General features: G+C 41.8%; 1 protein-coding gene across 3 annotated transcripts; it reads left to right on the forward strand.

The window, feature by feature from the left end:
- Positions 1-547: 547 nt before the first annotated feature.
- Positions 548-20,937, forward strand: LOC138662545 (5-aminolevulinate synthase, erythroid-specific, mitochondrial-like). 3 transcript variants are annotated; one of them, XM_069748319.1, is made up of 12 exons: positions 548-686; positions 885-998; positions 10,485-10,680; positions 10,840-10,995; positions 11,696-11,830; positions 11,911-12,133; positions 13,044-13,228; positions 16,796-16,975; positions 17,354-17,518; positions 17,817-18,085; positions 18,172-18,334; positions 19,888-20,937. In XM_069748319.1, exons 3-12 carry the CDS (start codon positions 10,503-10,505, stop codon positions 20,049-20,051), a joined length of 1,818 nt encoding a protein of 605 aa, XP_069604420.1. In that variant the 5' UTR covers positions 548-686; positions 885-998; positions 10,485-10,502; the 3' UTR covers positions 20,052-20,937. The 3 variants fall into 3 exon arrangements, with proteins under 3 accessions (XP_069604420.1, XP_069604421.1, XP_069604419.1); XM_069748320.1 differs by lacking the exons at positions 548-686; positions 885-998 and adding an exon at positions 3,114-3,248; XM_069748318.1 differs by lacking the exons at positions 548-686; positions 885-998 and adding an exon at positions 3,117-3,248 and having other exon boundaries at positions 10,828-10,995.
- Positions 20,938-21,449: the final 512 nt, after the last annotated feature.

Raw genomic sequence — 21,449 nt, forward strand, 5'->3', positions numbered from 1 at the left:
GAACAATATTCGGCTTTTTGTGGGTCTCTTTCCAGGAGCTGTAGGGCTTCAGACCACATGGCCCCTTCAGACGTTCTGACCCTCTAGGTCCGTCTGCGCTCTTCTGTCTCTCTGACAATCTGATCTCTCTTTCCCTCCAAACCACAATGTATATAGGGGAGTCACCCAGTAATAGGATCACAAGCTCCTCCTTGTGGCCTGGAGTGTGAACATGTTGTGTGCATTGTGATTACCTGATGAGTCATCTTTCATCGCTTCCAAACGTAACATCACTCTCCCCGTGAGGAAAACAATCCTACTGTGATGACCAGGACCCTGGGGCGCCACACGTACAGCGTATAGAGTGTGTGTGTGTGGTGCGATGGTGTTCCGCTGGTGGTACCACACAATAGGTTGGTACCAACAGCAGTTTCCATATTGAGACACCCATTACTTGGGTGTCCCAATATGGTGGTCGGTGAACTTCCTCCGCTTGGAATTCTGGGAAGGAGCAAAGGTCTCACCGACACGACGGCCTTGTGCTACCGACAAGATTGCAGCTATATTCCATTATTCTGCCATCCTGTATGGTGTTCCAAAGTCTAGCAATATCTGTGGCAGCTAATGGGAGAAGGACGAGAAGCAGAACACAGAAGACCACAACATGTCTGACACCAATTATCTCAACTCTAGGAAAGCAGGTTGATGTAGGTCTTAGGGGGGGTTCCCCGCCATGTGGAAATTGCCCTTTCAAATTTGAGCCTGACTCCACCATGCTGAGTCTGAAGCCTATATTGTAGATCACTGTTTACTAACACTTTCTATAAGCTCCTGTTTAGATGAGTCCCTCCACTCTATCAATTTACTAGGGCTTATCTTCCTTTTTTTTTTTCATTCTTCTAAAGTTTTGACATTCCCTGCACCAATGAGAAGTGACCGGGGTGTGATCATTCCTTGCCTTCACAATCTGCACCAGGCAGAATCAGCACTTCATGTTCGTCCTCAGTGCAGGGCAACAGGTAAGAAGTTTTATTGCCATAGTACCTACATAGATGACCATCATAGACAAATTTATATAGTCAGCAGTCACTAAGCTAACTATGGCCATAGATATTACTGAGAACGTAATAATGTGATTATCTGTAGAATACACACTACTATCCTTTTTTCAATATATTAGTTAATTTTACATTCTTCACTCTATCAGTGTTGTTATTATTTACTTTATTCCTCTTATTTTATTTGTATTTTTAGGTTTTAATACTTGTTACTTTTATTTATTTATTTTTTTAATAGTGTATTACTATTATTTTTATTGTTTTTTTAACCCAACTACTACTATTGTTTTTGTTGTTTTTTTTTATCATTTATTACTTTTATTTTATAGCTTTTTCATAATTTATTACTTTTTATATATTTAATATTTTTTTCATAATCTATTAGTATTCTTTTTTCATCTGTTTTAACGTTAACAACTAGTCCAACTTTTATTATTAATTTGTGCACTAGATTTTTATTTTTTTTTGTAACATACTTTAAATCTATTTTCGGATCTATAAATTTTAGGGCCTGTTATGGATTTCTATTTTTCACTCTCTAGACATTACATTATAATCTATGATATGTGATACTGTCAAAATGACGTAAAATAATTTGATACAAAAATGGTCTCAATTAATGCTATGATTATAAATTGACATTTCATTTTTAAAACAGAGTATTAATTTTTAGGCTTTATTGATATTCGTGTCGGAGGCTACATTTCGATTTTATCAGATTTTACCACCAAACTGCAGTTGAAAGATGTGACAAATTTGGTGCATCTTATGCCAGTGAACCCTTCATTAAAACTGGATGAATCGGGCCTCAGTTCTTAAGGCTATGTGCACACGTACAGTTAGGGCCAGAAATATTTGGACAGTGACACAATTTTCGCGAGTTGGGCTCTGCATGCCACCACATTGGATTTGAAATGAAACCTCTACAACAGAATTCAAGTGCAGATTGTAACGTTTAATTTGAAGGGTTGAACAAAAATATCTGATAGAAAATGTAGGAATTGTACACATTTCTTTACAAACACTCCACATTTTAGGAGGTCAAAAGTAATTGGACAAATAAACATAACCCAAACAAAATATTTTTATTTTCAATATTTTGTTGCAAATCCTTTGGAGGCAATCACTGCCTTAAGTCTGGAACCCATGGACATCACCAAACGCTGGGTTTCCTCCTTCTTAATGCTTTGCCAGGCCTTTACAGCCGCAGCCTTCAGGTCTTGCTTGTTTGTGGGTCTTTCCGTCTTAAGTCTGGATTTGAGCAAGTGAAATGCATGCTCAATTGGGTTTAGATCTGGAGATTGACCATTGCAGAATGTTCCACTTTTTGGCACTCATGAACTCCTGGGTAGCTTTGGCTGTATGCTTGGGGTCATTGTCCATCTGTACTATGAAGCGCCGTCCAATCAACTTTGCAGCATTTGGCTGAATCTGGGCTGAAAGTATATCCCGGTACACTTCAGAATTCATCCGGCTACTCTTGTCTGCTCTTATGTCATCAATAAACACAAGTGACCCAGTGCCATTGAAAGCCATGCATGCCCATGCCATCACGTTGCCTCCACCATGTTTTACAGAGGATGTGGTGTGCCTTGGATCATGTGCCGTTCCCTTTCTTCTCCAAACTTTTTTCTTCCCATCATTCTGGTACAGGTTGATCTTTGTCTCATCTGTCCATAGAATACTTTTCCAGAACTGAGCTGGCTTCTTGAGGTGTTTTTCTGCAAATTTAACTCTGGCCTGTCTATTTTTGGTATTGATGAATGGTTTGCATCTAGATGTGAACCCTTTGTATTTACTGTCATGGAGTTTTCTCTTTACTGTTGACTTAGAGACAGATACACCTACTTCACTGAGAGTGTTCTGGACTTCAGTTGATGTTGTGAACGGGTTCTTCTTCACCAAATTAAGTATGCGGCGATCATCCACCACTGATGTCATCCGTGGACGCCCAGGCCTTTTTGAGTTCCCAAGCTCACCAGTCAATTCCTTTTTTCTCAGAATGTATCCAACTGTTGATTTTGCTACTCCAAGCATGTCTGCTATCTCTCTGATGGATTTTTTCTTTTTTTTCAGCCTCAGGATGTTCTGCTTCACCTCAGTTGAGAGTTCCTTTGACCGCATGTTGTCTGCTCACAGCAACAGCTTCCAAATGCAAAACCACACACCTGGAATCCACCCATGACCTTTTAACTACTTCATTGATTACAGGTTAACGAGGGAGACGCCTTCAGAGTTAATTGCAGCCCTTAGAGTCCATTGTCCAATTACTTTTGGTCCCTTGAAAAAGAGCTATGCATTACAGAGCTATGATTCCTAAACCCTTTCTCCGATTTGGATGTGGAAACTATCATATTGCAGCTGGGAGTGTGCACTTTCAGCCCATATTATATATATAATTTTATTTCTGAACATGTTTTTGTAAACAGCTAAAATAACAAAACTTGTGTCACTGTCCAAATATTTCTGGCCCTAACTGTATAATGGGCTACTGCGGATTTTTCCGCAGCAGATTTGCTAAATCCGCATTGGAAAACCTCTGCGGTTTTTAATGCGGATTTATTGCGGATTCTACTGCGGATTCCCCTGCGGTTTTCCATCTGCAGTTTTCTATTGGAGCAGATGGAAAACTGCTGCGGATTCCGCACAAAGAATTGACATGCTGTGGAAAATAATCCGCTGCGTTTCCGCGTGGCTTTTTCCGCAGCATGGGCACAGCGTTTTTGTTTCCCATAAACTCATGGGAAACTGCTGCGGATCCACAGCTGCGGAAACGCTGCGGATCCGCAGCAAAATCCGCATTGTGTGCACATAGCCTCACAATGGGTTACTCCACTCAAAACCTAAAAACTCCGATGACTGAGCATATGAGAAAATCAATGGAGTACATATAACACTTTAACCTCTTTCTATTGTATTTTAGGGAAACGTGTGATGTCCTAAAAGCAGCAATTCTGACGTTTATGATTTTTTTTTTCAATATTTAGCGTATGGTTTAAATAGTTTTTTTTATTTTGATAGATTGGACTTTTTAAATACACAATGATACCAAATATGTTTTTTTTATTCTTTATTTTTTAACTGAGAAAGGAAAGGTGATTTAAATCTTTATATATTAAAATAAACATTTTTTTTTTAATTATATTTATAAGTGCTTGATCTGTATAATGAAACACTCTAGCTTAAAGAAAAATGTACATTCTCTTGTAAAGCTGAAACACAGTGCTGGGCTCCATAGGAGTACCCAGATGGCAGAGAAGGAGGCCTCCAGTAGGACTTTGGCTGACATGGCAACCCAAAGCTTACCCCATTACTAGTTTATGGGGGTGACAATGGGTACCAGTGGAGCACACCAGCAACTAGTCCATTTGTGTGCTGCTCTCAATGATTGAATGCAGCCTCCAAACAGTTAAACAACAGTGATCAGAGCTCACTCTGACTGCTGCTGCTAAAGTCAGATGCTAGCTGTATGGTATATCCGGCAGATGCCGGGTATGGTGCAGACTCAATTCCTGAGCTGGTATCATGCACTTGTACCACAAACTATTACAGTGGGGAAAATAAGTATTTGATACGCTGCCGATTTTGAAAGATTTCCCACCTACAAAGAATGAAAAGGTGTGTAATTTTTATTGTGGGTACACTTCAACTGTGACAGACAGAATCTAACAAAATCCAGAAAATCACATTTTATAATTCTTATATAAATAATTAGCATTTTATTGCATGAAATAAGAATTTTATACACTAGAAAAACAGAACTTAATATTCGGTACAGAAACCTTTGTTTGCAATTACAGAGGTCAAGACGTTTCCTGTAATTCTTGACCAAGTTTGCACTCACTGCAGCAGGGATTTTGGCCCACTCCTCCATACAGATCTTCTCCAGATCTTCCAGGTTTCGGGGCTGTCGTTGGACAACATTGAGTTTCAGCTCCCTCCAAAGATGTTCTATTGGGTTCAGGGCTGAAAACTGGCTAGGCCACTCAAGGACCTTGAAATGCTTCTTATGGAGCCACTCCTTAGTTGCCCTGGTTGTGTGTTTTGGGTCATTGTCATGCTGGAAGACCCAGCTATGACCCATCTTCAATGCTCTTATTGAGGGAGTGAGTTTGTTGGCCAAAATCTTGCAATACATGACCCCATACATCCTCTCTTCAATACGGTGCAGTCGTCCTGTCCACTTTGCAGAAAAGCACCCCCAAAGTACGATGTTTCCCCCACCATGCTTCACTGTTGGCACGGTGTTCTTGGGGTTGTACTCATCCTTCTTCTTCCTCCAAAAACGGCAAGTCGAGTTGATACCAAAAAGTTATATTTTGGTCTCATCTGACCACATGACCTTCTCCCATGCCTCCTCTGGATCATCCAGATGGTCATTGGCGAACTTCAAACGGGCCTGGACATGTACTGGTGTGAGCATGGGGACCTTGTGGGAGTGAAGTTTTCGTGTTTGTGTCACACCTTAGGTTTTTTTTAAAAGAAAAATAAAATGGATGACTTTTACAACCAGAAACACGATCGTCCACCACATGAAGCTCAGCTCAGCAAAATATAGTGTCGGGGTCTCCCTTAATACATTAAAATGCTGGAAACTGGCCTTACATCAGCCATGTTACTACAGAATACTGTAGCCTTGTTATTAAAAAGTTCTGTCAGTAGTAGTCAATCCCACTAAAAGGGCACCAAAGAACATTTTAGGCCTCAATTATCAAAACTGGCTTTGTTGCCTATAGCAACCAATCACAGCACAGCTTTCATTTTACCAGAGCAGTTTAAGAAATGAAAGCTGAGTTCTGATTGGTTGCCAATTTTGATAAATGAGGCCTACAGTGTTATTAGGGACCATTTTAGTGGGATTGACTATTACTTCCTGAGCTTTTTATTGACTAAAGCAAAAGTATTCTGTAGCGACATAGCTGAAATGTTCGGTTCAGGCGATCATAATACAGCCGCATTTTATTCTTAGTGTCCTTTTTTTAAGTCATTTTTCACACATGACACCATCAATCCCAAAGTGTATACACTGTGTGCGATAAAATAGGCCAACATGTGCTGGTGTCCGTCCCTAATAATATACTAGAAATAATAACTAAATATACACAGTATACACCCATATATGTGCATATCAGCCGGGCCGGGCCTCACTGGGTGTTATCTCCAGCTCTGTACATAGGGTGGTGCGTTGATGTCACTGTCCTAGTCCTTGTCTGGGTGGTGTTGACATCAGCAGAATATGTGACTCTTCGGTATCTCCTCTGGAGCAGGCCGTCTGTTATCATTCTTACCTCTCCTCCTGATAAAGATGCTTTTCTAAGTAAAAATGGCAAATCAGACCTGACCAGATACAAATTTTACTAAGAGTTCAGGCCTTTCTTCCCCCATAATAACACAAGCAGGAGCCAATAGTGGAATGTAATAGGAGCCATATGCAGGGGTGTAATGGTACCTGAGGGGTCCAAGGTCCCTTCAGTCTCATAAGACATCAGTATTGGGCCACGTTCACACGATCAGTATTTGGTCATTATTTTACCTCAGGATTTGTAAGTCAAAATCAGGAGGAAAAGTATAATAGGAACCCGTCGCCATTTCTGTATTTATCACCCTCTCCTGGTTTTGCCTTACAAATACTGAGGTAAATTTCTGACCAAATACTGATTGTGTGAATGTGGCTTAATACTGAACCTGGCCTTACAAGTAGCACATAATAGGTAGGGGACCCTGTTACAGATTTTGTATTGGGGCCCCAGAGCTCATATACGGCACAGTTATATATTCAGTACCTCTCCTTTCTTCGGCCTAGGCTAAAATACTTTCCCTATCCGTCATTGAGGCTCATGGTCATTTTGAAGCCATAAAAATACCCTAAGTCGCACCAAGTATTGGACTCCCACTTGCTATGTGTCATTTATAATGCTGATAGAAGAAGGGTCCAAGACCCGAGTTCACTTCTGGTATTAAATCTTCAAAATCTATAAAATGTCTGCTTGCTGTCAGTGAATGAAAACTAAAAATGCGCTGCTCTTGCACAGAAGCAAAGCTCATTTCTATCGAAACCAGCACTGGCGGACACAGACCGAAAAGGGCCCCTGTGTAGGAACAGTTTATGGCCATTTACAGTCCAAGAGCTCAGAATAGTGCACAATTTCACCTGCATTTTAAGTGGAAATGCACCCCCTTACCTCTTTGGCCCCCAGGTTGTACCAATGATGTGTCCGCCCCTGGGAGCCAGTGGTGTAACTTGATGCCTCGATGCAAAATCTCCATCTGGACCCCATTATTATGGGTCTTTAATGGTAGTGGTCTTCTTTTGGGCCCCTCTAAGTTCCAGAACCCCGGTGTGACTGCAAACAATGCACCCAGGGTAACGGGACAGAATTTAATGCTGTAAATGGACGCCAAATGTGAACATTTCTAGTCGTTGACTTCCAGCACAGATCTTGAAAACAGACGATATTAGAAATTCACACGGCTTTTCGATATGTAACCAATAAGCTTTATTTACCCCACTTTGCACTGAGATTTTAAAATGTTTGAAAATCGAGTTGCAAAATAAATATTGTCACCCAGCTTTTTAAGAAATATCAGCTGAGTAGAGACTCATTGACTCGTATAAACCTTTTGGGATTAGGTAGAGATGTTCTGTAATGTTTGCATAGGTTCTTGTACTTTCTGGCTCTCCTCCCCCCTCTGGAAGCCAACATTACATATGGGGAAAGGCCTCTTGCGTCATTGTAACTGGAAATAAATTGTGGCCGCATTCCTCTTGAGCAAAGTACCGGATTAAACTGCTCACTCCACATCATTGTTGGTTCAGTCATTCACTGCCCAGTGATATTATATGGACAGTATTATTAACATTTCCGAAAGTTAAAAAAAAAAAAAAACATTCAAAGTTTCTACTATTACATTTTTAAGGTAAGCGGCAGGGAGGTGAGATCACCCATTCTAGACCCTAATGTATTAACCAGTGGTGAGTGGCTACAATCACCCTATCAAAGATAAAAAAAAACATTTTTGGGTATGTGTTGCCATTTTAAGAGATCCATAGCTTTTTCATGTTTCCTACAATGTCAGCCATGATAGGATTTATTTTTTTTTTTGTATTGCCAAGATGTAGTTTTAATTAGTAACATTGTGGGGTACATTCAATGTTTTTTTTTTAATTATTAATTTTAATTTAATTTTTGGAGGGAGATGTGCCTATCAATAAACAGCAATTCTGTGGTTTTCATTTTTTTTTTCTCTTTAGTCATTTACCTTATGGGCTACATCATGTTATATTTTGCTAGCTTCTTTATTTTTGGATGGTAAAAAAGAGGGTGCTTTGAATGTTTATTCTTATATATATTTTTTTTAACTTTTTATTTTGTATCACCCCTAGAGGCCTTGAACCTGTGATTGCATGATTGCTTCTACCTTATACTGCCACACTGCAGAATATAGTCTATAGTAATTGCCATGGTCTCTTATAAAGCTCAGCCTGTGGTCAGGCTTCACAGGAGCACCAAGATGGCGGTAATGAGGGTCTTCAGGAGACTCCCAGCTGCCTAGGCAACCCATTGGCACTTCGCAATGGTGTTGCGGGGAGTGCAATATGCCCATGAACAGATATTCCAGCATGATCGCACCAATTAAATGCCACTGTCTAGCTGTGTATAATATAGCTGGCACCTGACAGGCATGGCGTGGGCTCAATATACCCTCTCTATGACAGATATATCCATCATAGGACGTAAAAGGGTTAATGGAACAGAACTGCAATTCTGCTCATATCCTGTAGACAGATGTGGCGCTGTTTGTACCAACTATTATTTTACTGGTCTAGTTCTTAGAACCTAGCCCAATAGCATCCAAGATCTTCGATGGAAATGAGGACTTGGTTTCAAGTATTACATCCGACTCGTTAAATAAAAATACCGATAACCATTTCATCTCCTCTTGTCACAGAGACGCTTGTACAGGACAGTCTGTGATCTGTCCCATGATCTGCTGGGCGTGACATGGTAGTGTCACAGATAACGCACTCTATTGGTCTTATCTCTTATGGACACTCTCAACATCCCAATTAAAACTGCTGCCTCTGGCACTAAGATAGTCCCAGCCCAAAAAGCTATTGCCACCTGAATAGCACAGGAAAGCATTTTGACATACAGATTGTTTACATGGTGAACTGAGAACAACATTGATTTTTTTTTTCTTTTGCTTCCATGTTTCCTTTTTGGTGCTGCTGAAGATAAACTTTGGGCAGAATCAGTCTCCAACCCCTTCTGGCAGAAAACCATATAGTCCTATCTCCTTTCGTTTGCAGAAAGAGTGTTCTTAGCTGCATTGCTGTGCTACTGCAGAGGCTATGCTCCTTCTCTAACAATCAGGATAGATTGTTAGATTGTTAGATAGTGAACAGAGTGTCATTGTTTGGGTACCTGGATGGGAGGAGAATGAGCATGTGTGACCAGCACTCGGCTCATTAGGTGGTCATGCACAAAGCTGGACACTTTACACAGTAGGTGGCGCTATACTATGTAAGTAAATGTCATAACTTCATAGTGAGAAAATCCATTACACAGCCTTATGCAGCCCTGAACTGTGAATGATATACAGAATCTGACACTCGTCATTAAGTATTAATGTGCCCATAAGCTTTATACAAAACATGGTTGAACCCTTAAGATAACCCAACAATCTAATATATAGCTGTCAGAATTCTACACTGAGAGCAGGTGTCGGGGGGAAAGAACGATGGAGCACATTGGATTTCACCATATAGATTCCATACATGCTAAATTATGAAAATTGCCTGGTAATGCAGCCAAATTTTGGAGACATTGGGTAGACCAGAGACCTATTGCTACCAGTGACTTAGTAAGTGACGGCGCAGGGAGCTGATGGCTCTCTGCTCCACCACCTTTTCCAACCGTATCTGTGTCCGAGGATCCAGATACAGTTGAAAGTTTGGGAGATTTGACAACCACTTCAGGAGGAAATAGTCGTCAAGTATCGCTTAATCCTTTATTAGAATGGAAAAAACTGCCTCTAGGGGACGCCATTTTGATTAATTTAGAGAAGCAAAGGAGAATCTAGTCGGCAACGTATACAAATCGAATAAATGCGGTCTCGTGACTGCTCAATCATGGAGTGAATACATTGCACATTGTCATGGTTCTACAGTGACTGCAAAATTTTATTTTCAACCCAGAAAACCCCTTTGAAAAGAAACTCTAAGCATAACCTATACACTGTGTTATGACCAATGCAGGACATCTCTAGTAGCCAAAACGTGTAACCACGAGCTGCTATGGAGCAATGGAGGGATTTCCTCTACTGGTTGTGTTTTCTCAATGGTTGTCATTTCAAAACAACACAAAACTATTACTCCAGGCAACACGTGCAGGATACTGGAGGACTTTTTGTATTACCTAATGCTGTCACTGCTTCTTATTGCAGACACCGTAACGTGTGAACATGGCTTCTCTCATAAAACTCTGTCCCTTCTACACCCGGGACCCCTCGGTGTTCCTGCGGTTTGCTCAACCAATGATCCTGCGCAGTGCGGAGCGTTGTCCAGTCATGGTGACCCGGGCATTGGCTACTTCTGCCACTAACCAGCAGAAGGTCAAGGACACCACACTGTCCCCTGGAGGTAAGGCATTGTTCTATTACCGTAGTCTTATAATTTTCTTCAGTCCATTTACTCTACTTATGCTATCATATTGTACTTTATTAACTAAAATGTACCCATCTAAATTTATATAGTCCATGATAGATGACATCAACATTAACGTTTCACTTACTTCTGGAGCCTCCAACAGGCGCACTCTGGCTCAAGCGGCTCCTCAAGCTGCCACTGCCAATGCCAAGTGTCCATTCATCGAGACAGAGATGGAGAAAGAAGACAGTTTTGTCGTCCAGAAGGCCAGTCGTGAAGTTCAGGAGGATCTAAAGGCTTTCAAGACAGGTACAAAAATTGCAAATGGAGACTTGAAGGAAGACATAAAATAAGTTATGGCTAGGACAGAAAATATGGAAAGAAAATGTTCAAGATGAGATTTAGTATAGAGAGTGACCATGCCAAGACTCCACAGGGGCATGGAGATTAAGTGTCAGGTTTCATCAGAAACTACAGTTGGTGCCATCCATGTTGGAATGAAGGTATTATTTTATTCGATTGGTTTAGTTTTTTTTCAGGGGGGCTTGTAAATTCTGAATCCTAAGTGTCATTAGTCTATGACCCCAGATTTAGATCTACAAACACTATGTCAAAATTAGATAATACTGATTAATATAACTGTACCAGAGGTAGATGGACTGGTCCACCAAATAAATTTATGGTAGGCCCAGTCTTTAATACAAAGATCCAGCAAAAGACAACACCATTTGGAACTGACTTTAGAGCCAAACGTTTTCCACAATGGTAGAATCATAAATAATCTACTACATGTCATGAATTGTGCATGTTCTTTATAGAGCGTAGACCCTAAGATTTATTTCCTCTGGTGGGGCACATCTGACACTGATTGAAAGTATTTCCCTAACTATAAAAATCTGATAATCAGGTGATCAAAAAGGTATGGTAATTGATGAAAGCATCAATAAAATGATCCATACTTTGACGATCAGGTCAAAACGTAGTTTTACCTTATTTATCTGTTCACCAGATGTTCTTAGTTCTCTGCTGTATGAAGTCAAGTCAAACTTGAGGAAGAAGTTCTATGGTGACTCCCCTAAAAAAGTGAACCTTGGAACTGGGGCTCCTCTCATCCCAACTCATCTGATTAAAGAAAACATGTCAGGTATATTACTAGTGTTCTCAAAAAAAGTTGTTGGTAAATCAGAGTAACCAAGTCTTGATGACCCTTCATTTGCTCATCAGGTGGAGCTGCCTTTGGCTACGATGAGTTCTTCAACCGGAGGATTGAGGAGAAGAAACAGGACTACACGTATCGGGTGTTCAAGACTGTGAACCGTAAGGCCAATGCCTACCCGTTTGCTGAAGATTTCTCTGACCTCCAGGGAAAAAAGAAGGAAGTGTCCGTTTGGTGCAGCAATGATTACCTGGGCATGAGCAGGCACCCTCGGGTGCTTAAAGCTATTTCGTAAGTACAGAAAGGCATTAACATTTGTCCAGGAGGAGTGTACACAAAAAAGTGTCGTCCATTCACACTTTTGCTTGACAAGCCTGCTGACATATGGAAATATATAGGTCACACAGGTTGATTTTTACACAAATTTTGGAGCACATACCAATGCAAAATTTTTGCAAAAATTTGCCCTCCTTTTCAATGGGACATCCACCTCGCTGTTAAAATTATACAGAATTTTCAGCAACTTATTTAATATCTGCAACAGGACATAGAAATAGTCTGTCATTTTTTTTACCCAGATTTAAAGGGACACTGTCACCTGAATTTGGAGGGAACAATCTTCAGCCATGGAGGCGGGGTTTTGGGGTTTTTGATTCACCCTTTCCTTACCCGCTGGCTGCATGCTGGCTGCAATATTGGATTGAAGTTCATTCTCTGTCCTCCGTAGTACATGCCTGCACAAGGTAATCTTGCCTTGCGCAGGCGTGTACTATGGAGGACAGAGAATGAACTTCAATCCAATATTGCAGCCAGCATGCAGCCAGCGGGTAAGGAAAGGGTGAATCAAAAACCCCAAAACCCCGCCTCCATGGCTGAAGATTGTTCCCTCCAAATTCAGGTGACAGTGTCCCTTTAATGCAAACCTTTAGTACAGCAAATTTTTAGCCCCTATTAGATGAATTGAAAAATTGTGTTAAATATCCACTTGATAATGCTTGGTTTTAATGCTGATTCCCAGTTGGAAGAGCAGCTCTGGAGCACAATCTGCTGCTCTGACAAGTGAAATATGGTGCACTCCGGAGCGTGTCAGTTTCCATATGGGCTGAGGCACTTGATGATTGTATGCCGTCTTGCTGGAAAACTAGTGATTGGTTTGTTATAATAATTGTAATATTATGAAATCTCATTGTTTTCTAACCAGGGAGACTCTTAAGGAGCACGGAGCTGGAGCAGGTGGAACTAGGAACATTTCTGGCACCAGCAAATACCATGTGGACCTGGAATGTGAATTGGCGGATCTGCACCACAAGGACGCAGCGCTGCTCTTCTCCTCCTGCTTTGTCGCCAACGACTCCACTCTGTTCACTTTGGCAAAGATGTTACCAGGTTGGTAAAGTGCGTCTGCAAACTTCACTACTATGAATGTTCCCTAGTCATCATATTATTGCACAAGAGAAGGTAAACTGAGTCCTTGCTGTGAGGACCAAGGACAGATGACGGGGCTGCAATCTCTTATTTTCAAAATTAAAAATAGTAAACCCCAGTATGGTTAATTTATTATCTTATTGTTAGTAAGAAATCATGAAATAGAAACAGAGGAGAACGAAGAAGAATTGAGGGAAGAGTAGAAGGTAAGAGAAGAAGGCAGATGAGAGAAGAGATGACAACAGAAGGGAAATGATGGACAAAAGGAGAAAAAAGGACAAGTGATGTGTGGAGAAAAGAGGAGAACCAGAGGATAAGAAAGGGAAAAGAGGGAGGAATAATTGAGGGAAGAGTAGATGGTAAAAGAGAAGGGAGACTGGAGAAGAGACAAGGAGAGAAGAGAAGGGATGTGTGAAGAACAAGAGGGTAAGAAAAGGAAAAGAAGGAAGAACTGAGGGAAGAGTAGATGGTAAGAGAGAAGGGAGACTGGAGAAGAGACAAGGAGAGAAGAGAAGGGATGTGTGAAGAACCAGAGGGTAAGAAAGGGAAAAGAAGGAAGAACTGAGGGAAAAGTAGATGGTAAAAGAGAAGGGAGACTGGAGAAGAGACAAGGGGAGAAGAGAAGGAATGTGTGACGAACCAAAGGATAAGAAAGGGAAAAGAAGGAAGAACTGAGGGAAGAGTAGATGGTAAGAGAGAAGGGAGACTGGAGAAGAGACAAGGAGAGAAGAGAAGGGATGTGTGAAGAACCAGAGGGTAATAAAGGGAAAAGAAGGAAGAACTGAGGGAAGAGTAGATGGTAAAAGAGAAGGGAGACTGGAGAAGAGACAAGGGGAGAAGAGAAGGGATGTGTGAAGAACCAGAGGGTAAGAAAGGGAAAAGAAGGAAGAACTGAGGGAAGAGTAGATAGTAAGGGAGACTGAAGAAGAGACAAGGAGAGAAGGGATGTGTGGAGATGAGTGAAGAGCCGAAGATAAGAAGGGATGAAGAGGGAAGAATGATGAAGGGAAGAGTAGAGAGTAAGAAAGGATAAGCCAGATGAGAAGAGGAGAAGGGATGGGTGGAGAAGAGAGCCAAAGATAAGAAAGGGGGAGAGGGAAGAGTAGAGAGTATGAGAGGATAAGTGGAGAGGAGAACCAGAGGGTAAGAAAGGGAAAAGAGGAAAGAATAGAGACAAGGAGAGAAGAGGAGAAAGGATGTGTGGAGACAAGTGGAGAGCAGAAGATAAGAAGGGAAGAAGAGGGAACAGTAGAGACTAAGCGAGGATAAGCCAGATGAGGGAAGAGAGGACAGTAGAGGGGAGAGGAGAAAGGATGTCTGGATATAAAAGGAAAGCAGGGGATATGTAGGGGAGAAGGGGGAAGAAGGACTGAGGTCAGAGTAGAGGGTAACAGTGGAGAAGGCCAACAAGAAAAGAGAGGGCAGCAGAAGAGGGAAAGAGGAGAGAAGAGGAGATTGGATGTGTAGATAAGAAATGAGAGCAGATGATAAGAAGGGGAGGAGAGGGAAGAGGAGGGATGAAGAGTGAAATAAGGAGTGAAGAAGAGAAATGAGAGAACAAGAGAGAGAAAAAAGAAGAGAATGGAAGGAAGAAAACAATGGAAGGTAGATGAAAGGAAAATGGAGAGGATAGGGGAACAATGGACAAGGAATGGAGAGTATAAAGGAAGTGAGGTAAAGGGTGAATGTAAAGTCATTGAACAGGAGAGAAAAGAGCAGAAGAGGGGTGTAGAACAGAAGGGAATATAGGAGAGTGGGGAGGAAGAGCGAGGAATGGAAGGTAAAAAGGGGAGTAAAAGAGACAAGTAGAGAAAAGAGAACAGAGAGGAGAAGAAAAGGAAGACGAGAGAATGAGGAGTGAAGAGGGTCTGTCAGTACCGTCAGCAAATTATAAGACAGAAGTTATACGTAGCAGTGTGAAGCGCCCGCCAGGGCCGTGGGGCACTCGTTACCGGGCCGATTCTTAAAGGGGACATGTCACGTCAGTAGTGACCCAGTCCGTGACCCTGGGCATCCAATAAAAGGGGATGAAGTGAATGGGAATTAAAGTTTATAAAAGTTATTGTTCGTGACGCCACCTGTGGTATTCGGCAAATAAGAGATGTTAGCTGACGCTGCAGTTTAGATCCTGTGGGGTAGATGGTGATGCAGCAGAGTTGTTATAGCTCTCCACAGGTGGAGCTAACCCCAGGGCAGATGTAGTGTTGATTGAAATGATGGTGCTTTTGGTAGGCCGGGCAGGTGTTGTAGAAATAACACAAAGGACACAGCAAGGTGCAGTTTCCACTTTTACTCACAGTTCTCTAGTCCACAAACGCAAGCCTGATGCTGTGTTCTTCTGGTTAGTGGGCCAGCAAACTCCCAGGCAAATTGGGATGCACCTTTCCAGGACTCCTTTCATATGCCCTTCTCTGGCCGTCTCACTACACTAGCAGCCATGAACCTGGTTGGGCGACATTCTCTGAGTCCCCTGGATTCTATACGGCTGCCTTTTCGGCAAAGTATGGGTGGATGTGGCTCTGCTTCTTGCAAAAGCCACAGCTTCCGGTTTCTTAGGTGAACTTGAAGTATTCCACTAAGTTGGGGTCGGTCCCCTTGCCTGCGACCTGGTCCCTCCACTCTGGATACGGGCCCCACGGGTGGCTTCTGCACTACCCGTGCCCCTAGGACCCCTTCTGTCCTTCTGGTAGCTTCTTTCTGTCTCTCCCTCTCACTTCTCTCGGTCTGTCAGGAGCTGCAGAAACGCACGTCTGCTCAGCTCCACTTCTCTCACAATCTGCTCTATGTACTATTCTTCCTCATTAGCTCCTCCCCTACTCTACCTACCCCACCCACTCCTCCAACACCCTTTCCTATCCAGCCTGGGATGAGGCCTTAATCCCTAAGGGTACTCCCATTTGCCCCGACTGAAATGGTGTGTGTTGGATGTGTGTTAGAGTCCTGGGTGGTACTCCCTCCTTTCCTGAGAGTGGGATACCACACCTCTGGATGAGGTGCAGAATCTCTGTGGCAACTGGACCCCAAAGGCGCCACAAGTGTACTAGTGCGGATCGATGTGACTGCTTCTTAAAAGTCACAGGGCCTTCCGCTGTATCATTAGAAATGATTTCCAAATTGTTTCCTCATTGTTAATAACCAAACAAATCTGCAGAAACCACGCGGCCATTACCAGTAAGTCAGCCATTAGTAATTCATTCCTAACAATACAGTGGGAGGCCGCTGCAACCTGTATGAAGCAGCCACATCTTAGATGTATGCAAGGCGCATGTCCACCGCTGCGTAGGACCCCGGCCTCCAGGCGCTTCTGCTCCCCCCAAACAGAGGTGCAGTAGAAGGCTGCCCATATAACATTCGTAAAATATCCTACAAAGCCACTAATATAATCCTAGAGCAATAACCAAATTCAGGTTACAGCACAAGAAGAAAGGAAACGACCGGCTTTTAGTTTTTTTGCTTGTTTTTTTTTTTGTCATTTTCTATTTCGGAGATTGTACTTAAATAAAAAATTGTATTTGTCTTTCTTTTCAGGCTGTGAGATTTATTCTGATGCTGGAAACCATGCGTCTATGATCCAGGGCATCCGAAACAGTGGGGTGGCAAAATACGTCTTCCGCCATAATGACCCCACACATCTTGAAGAACTGCTCCGTAAATCTGACCCTAAAACACCCAAGATTGTCGCCTTTGAGACCGTTCACTCTATGGATGGTACGTTCTCCAACACAACTGAATGGTCGGACAATGACAAGTTTTCTATTTCAATTCCTGACTATTGTGAAAAATCCCTGCTTGCTGCCAGTGAATAGAAACGTATATCTCATTTCTCAGGTATTTATCACCTATCCTGTGAAAAAGAGATAATAATACATTCTGGGACATCCCTTTTAATTATTGCAATATCACAAGCGAGCAATATGGTCAGATTTCTGCACCTCAATTGCAGCAGCAGTTCCCAGGCCCACCGCTGTTCGGACCACCCAAAATAACATCATCAGATTTCTTTACAATGCCGTTAAGCCCTCGGTCGGACCAGGATTCATAATAATCTATTTCTTGTTCAACCATCATTTCTTACATGATTTACAGGAGCGATCTGCCCCCTAGAGGAGATGTGTGACGTAGCGCACAGATATGGCGCCTTGACATTTGTGGATGAAGTGCACGCGGTGGGGCTTTACGGGGTGCGGGGTGCAGGAGTAGGAGAAAGAGACGGCGTCATGCACAAGATGGATATCATCTCGGGAACACTGGGTAAGTTCAACAACAATTCCTAAAGTATGAACTTACCGCTGGGACCCCAAATTATCCTGAGATTTGGGGCCCAAAACCAGGCTCTGCAGAGACCAGTCTTGAATGGAGCGGAGGTGTGCATGCTCCATATCCTTTCCATTCATTGTCTATAGGACTATGGGAAATAGCGAAGCGCTGCACTCTCCTTTCTCCAGCAGTCCCTTAGACAATGAATAGGGACAATTGCTTGCAATACTATTCCATATGTATAGATTTGACACTCAATGTTACCACTAACCCTCTACTGTTCCTCCTCCAGGGAAGGCATTTGGCTGTGTCGGTGGCTATGTGGCTAGCACTGCTGCCCTCATAGATACAGTGCGCTCATATGCTGCCGGATTTATTTTTACCACCTCTCTGCCCCCAATGGTGCTTGCCGGAGCTGTGGAATCTGTGCGGGTCCTGAAAAGTGAGGAGGGACAAGCTCTCCGCCGTGCCCACCAGCGCAATGTCAAGCACATGCGCCAACTGCTCATGGATGCTGGGCTGCCTGTCATCAACTGCCCCAGCCACATCATCCCCATACGGGTAAGAGGGGCCCCTACAGGTACGGCTCTGTATGTCACTATCATGCAGGGATCAGTGGTTGGGTAACCCATTCTGTTCCACACCAGGTTGGAAATGCCGCGGTGAACACCAGGATCTGTGACATCCTTCTGTCCGAGTACAACATTTACGTCCAGGCCATCAATTACCCAACCGTTCCCCGTGGAGAAGAGTTGCTGCGGCTGGCTCCCTCCCCGCACCACACTCCTGACATGATGACCTATTTTGTGGGTAAGCAAATCGTCACCAATAGGACTACAAAATCAGACTACACAGTTTGTTTGTAGTCTGTAACCATGGAAACTTATAAGTCTGCAGCTGTATACACAAAACGGCAGTTATTTGTTTGTTGTTTTAAATCGAGGCTATTTGTTTTCACACTATTTAACCCTTGAAGGACCCAGACATTTTTAGTTTTTTGCATCTTCATTTTTTCCTCCCCTTGTTTGGAACCTTTTAGAAAAAAAAAAAATGTGTTTGTGTCTACATTTTCAGAGAACCAGAACTTTTTTATTTTTTCATTTGATGAAGCAAGTTTTTTTTTTTTTACATAATAATCTGAAGCTTTTACCGATACTATTGTGGGGTATCAAAGAACAAACGGTGTGCTAAAAAACGGAAATCATGTCGTGTGGCCACACGTGCAATCAAATGTAAAAAAAAAAAAGCTTTGTTCCAAATCTAAATCCAAAATTTATTAGAAGATCTTTAAAATTTAATAGCAGAAAAAAGGTTCACATGACCAGGTATTCGGCAACGCGTTTCAAACTCTCACAGGCGTCCATTTATCAAAGCTAAACATAGTAAGTACTATGGGACATTTGTCCATTAGTATAACCAATGAGACCCCGACCTCATGTCACATGATTAAACAGGAACATCCGTAAAAAACAAAAAAACATACAACCCAGAAAAAATGAATAAAATACAGTATGTGCACAATCATTTGAACATCAATCAAAGTCCAACACGTTTAGTAGTGAAATATGACTTCCTTGTGGGCATTTAAACTCGCAGGATAACCGGTCCCAAGGTAAAATATCCAGGATGCTGCCCTGAATTTTAAGAACCCTTTTTATTTAACATTGTGGGGTATACATTACACTCTCAGTGCTTTTTAATGTATTTTTTCATAGAAATGTAAAAACCCAAAAAACAGCAATTCTGTCTTTTTGATTTTGATTATTTTAAGCTTTTAATGTGCAGTTTAAATAATTTTTTGCATTTTGAGAGATCAGACTTTTTGGGGCACAACTATACAAAATATATATATATATTTTTAATTTTCTTAAAGTTTTAGTATTATTTACTACATGCAGTACATAATTAAATCAACACTCACCTACGAAGCCCAGGCAGGCACACCCTGAGCTTCATAGCAGGACAGCCATGGGGGCCTTCAGCAGGCCCCTAGCTTCAAAGGTAACTCATCTGAACCAAAGGATCACATCACAGGGACTGATGAGTGCCAGTGTAGAGTGATTGACAGCAGTGGTTAAAAAGCAGCGATCGGCGTTGGATCTCGTTGCTTTTCTTACAGACAGATGCTGCCTATGTAACACAGCCCACATCTGCTGGGTATAGGACCGGCTCAGTTCCTGAGCCTTCACCATAAATACCTTACAACCATATGACATAAATTTATGCTATTTATGCTATTAAGGGGTTATTGTCGTGCTACCCGAATATCACCTGTGACAAAAGACCCCATAAACACTAGATGTCTGTCCTACAATAACCCCGATGTGCATGGTGGCCTAAACTTTTTGGTTAATTTTCTACAGAGCGTCTCGTTGAAACTTGGAAGGAAGCCGGGATGCCACTGCAGTCGCCATCTGCTGCCGAGTGCAACTTCTGCCACCGCCCCCTACACTTTGACCTGATGAGCGAGTGGGAACGTACATACTTTGGAAACATGGAGCCAAAATACATCACTATGTATGCATAAGCCTGAATGGAGAACCTCTACACACCGGTGTTAGCAGTCCGACCATAAAACTGGCCCCTACCTATGTATACAGTTCCATTGGCTAATCACCAAGTATTCAAATCTAAGATACTCAGTTGACTGACGTAGCTATTCTGTCACTGCAACGGAATATGTTAGGTGGCTTAAAGGGGACCTGTCACTTGCCATAAATATGTTGTTTTTTTTTACTGGGGTAAATGCTGCTGTTCTCCTGAATCCGGCGATGTTTTTCTTTTGTTCCTGTGCCTCTCCGTTCCCGAGATATGGCCTCCTCATCTCCTTATGTAAATCTACTCTTGTTCACAAAGTGGGCGTGGTTATCAACTAATCTCTGTGGGCGTTTTCTTGAGAGTCACGCTCACTTTATATGCATGGAAGAAGAGGCCATATTTCAAAAACGGAGAATCGCAGGAACAAAAGAAAAACCACTCCGGATTCAGGAGAACAGCAGGATTCACACCAGGTTTAAAAAAATACACATTTATAGCAAGTGAAAGATCCCCTTTAACACTTAATGGACTAGTTTAGTCTTACAGAACTGAAGTTTTTTTACACTCTACCACTACAAGTACCAAAATATTACAATTCCGCTTCAATAGTAATATATTTGCATATATTACAGTTGATTTATCAAAGCCCTCTGTTGCCCTTTGTAACCAATCACTGTGCAGCTTTAATTTTTACCAGCACAGTTTATAAATTGAAAGCTGAGCTCTGATTGATTACTATGAGCAATAGAGAGACAATTTTCTTCAAACTTTTGATATGAATCAACTGCATATAATAGATATATCGCCATGTCTTGGCAGCGGGTGTGTTTGAGATGTTCGCACGTCAACTGACAATAAAGTGTTCTGCAATGTTATCGTGCTTGTGTGTGATACGGTATTATTTAAAGGGAAACCCAAAGTGTTCTGCAATGTTATCGTGCTTGTGTGTGATACGGTATTATTTAAAGGGAAACCCCTCTTATATGTTATATCATATAAAATATCCTCCGTGAAAAGGAACCCATCAACAAAATTGTGCTGCCCTATCTTTGATGGATTTGGAGTCACATGATCTTTTTATTCTGTGACCAGAGAATGTGGGAGATCAGGTGATTAGAGATAAGCTGGTCAGGAACCCCAAGAGCAAACTAAAACCAACCATTATTATTTAGCACTATATGGTGGTATTATTTTGGAACTGATGACAGTAATATGTCTGCTCTTTAAGGGAGTATTATTTGGATGCATAAAATGTGAACATTAAATTAATGTTTTATGTTTACTAGTGTTTTTATGTTTACTAGTATTTTTTGGGGTATTATGTGAGCTTTATGTTTACTAGTATTTTTCTGAATACTAAATAGTGGAGTTATGTGGACTGAATTTT

This window comes from Ranitomeya imitator, chromosome 2 (genome assembly GCF_032444005.1).
Source record: "Ranitomeya imitator isolate aRanImi1 chromosome 2, aRanImi1.pri, whole genome shotgun sequence".
Lineage (NCBI taxonomy): Eukaryota > Metazoa > Chordata > Amphibia > Anura > Dendrobatidae > Ranitomeya > Ranitomeya imitator.

Excerpts from the sequence above, each read along its gene's own strand:
- LOC138662545 (XM_069748318.1), top strand. The coding sequence starts at position 10,503 with ATGGCTTCTCTCATAAAACTCTGTCCCTTCTACACCCGGGACCCCTCG. Across the intron at positions 11,831-11,910 it reads GATTAAAGAAAACATGTCAG|GTGGAGCTGCCTTTGGCTAC; the intron begins GTATATTACTAG and ends TTTGCTCATCAG. Across the intron at positions 16,976-17,353 it reads GACCGTTCACTCTATGGATG|GAGCGATCTGCCCCCTAGAG; the intron begins GTACGTTCTCCA and ends CATGATTTACAG.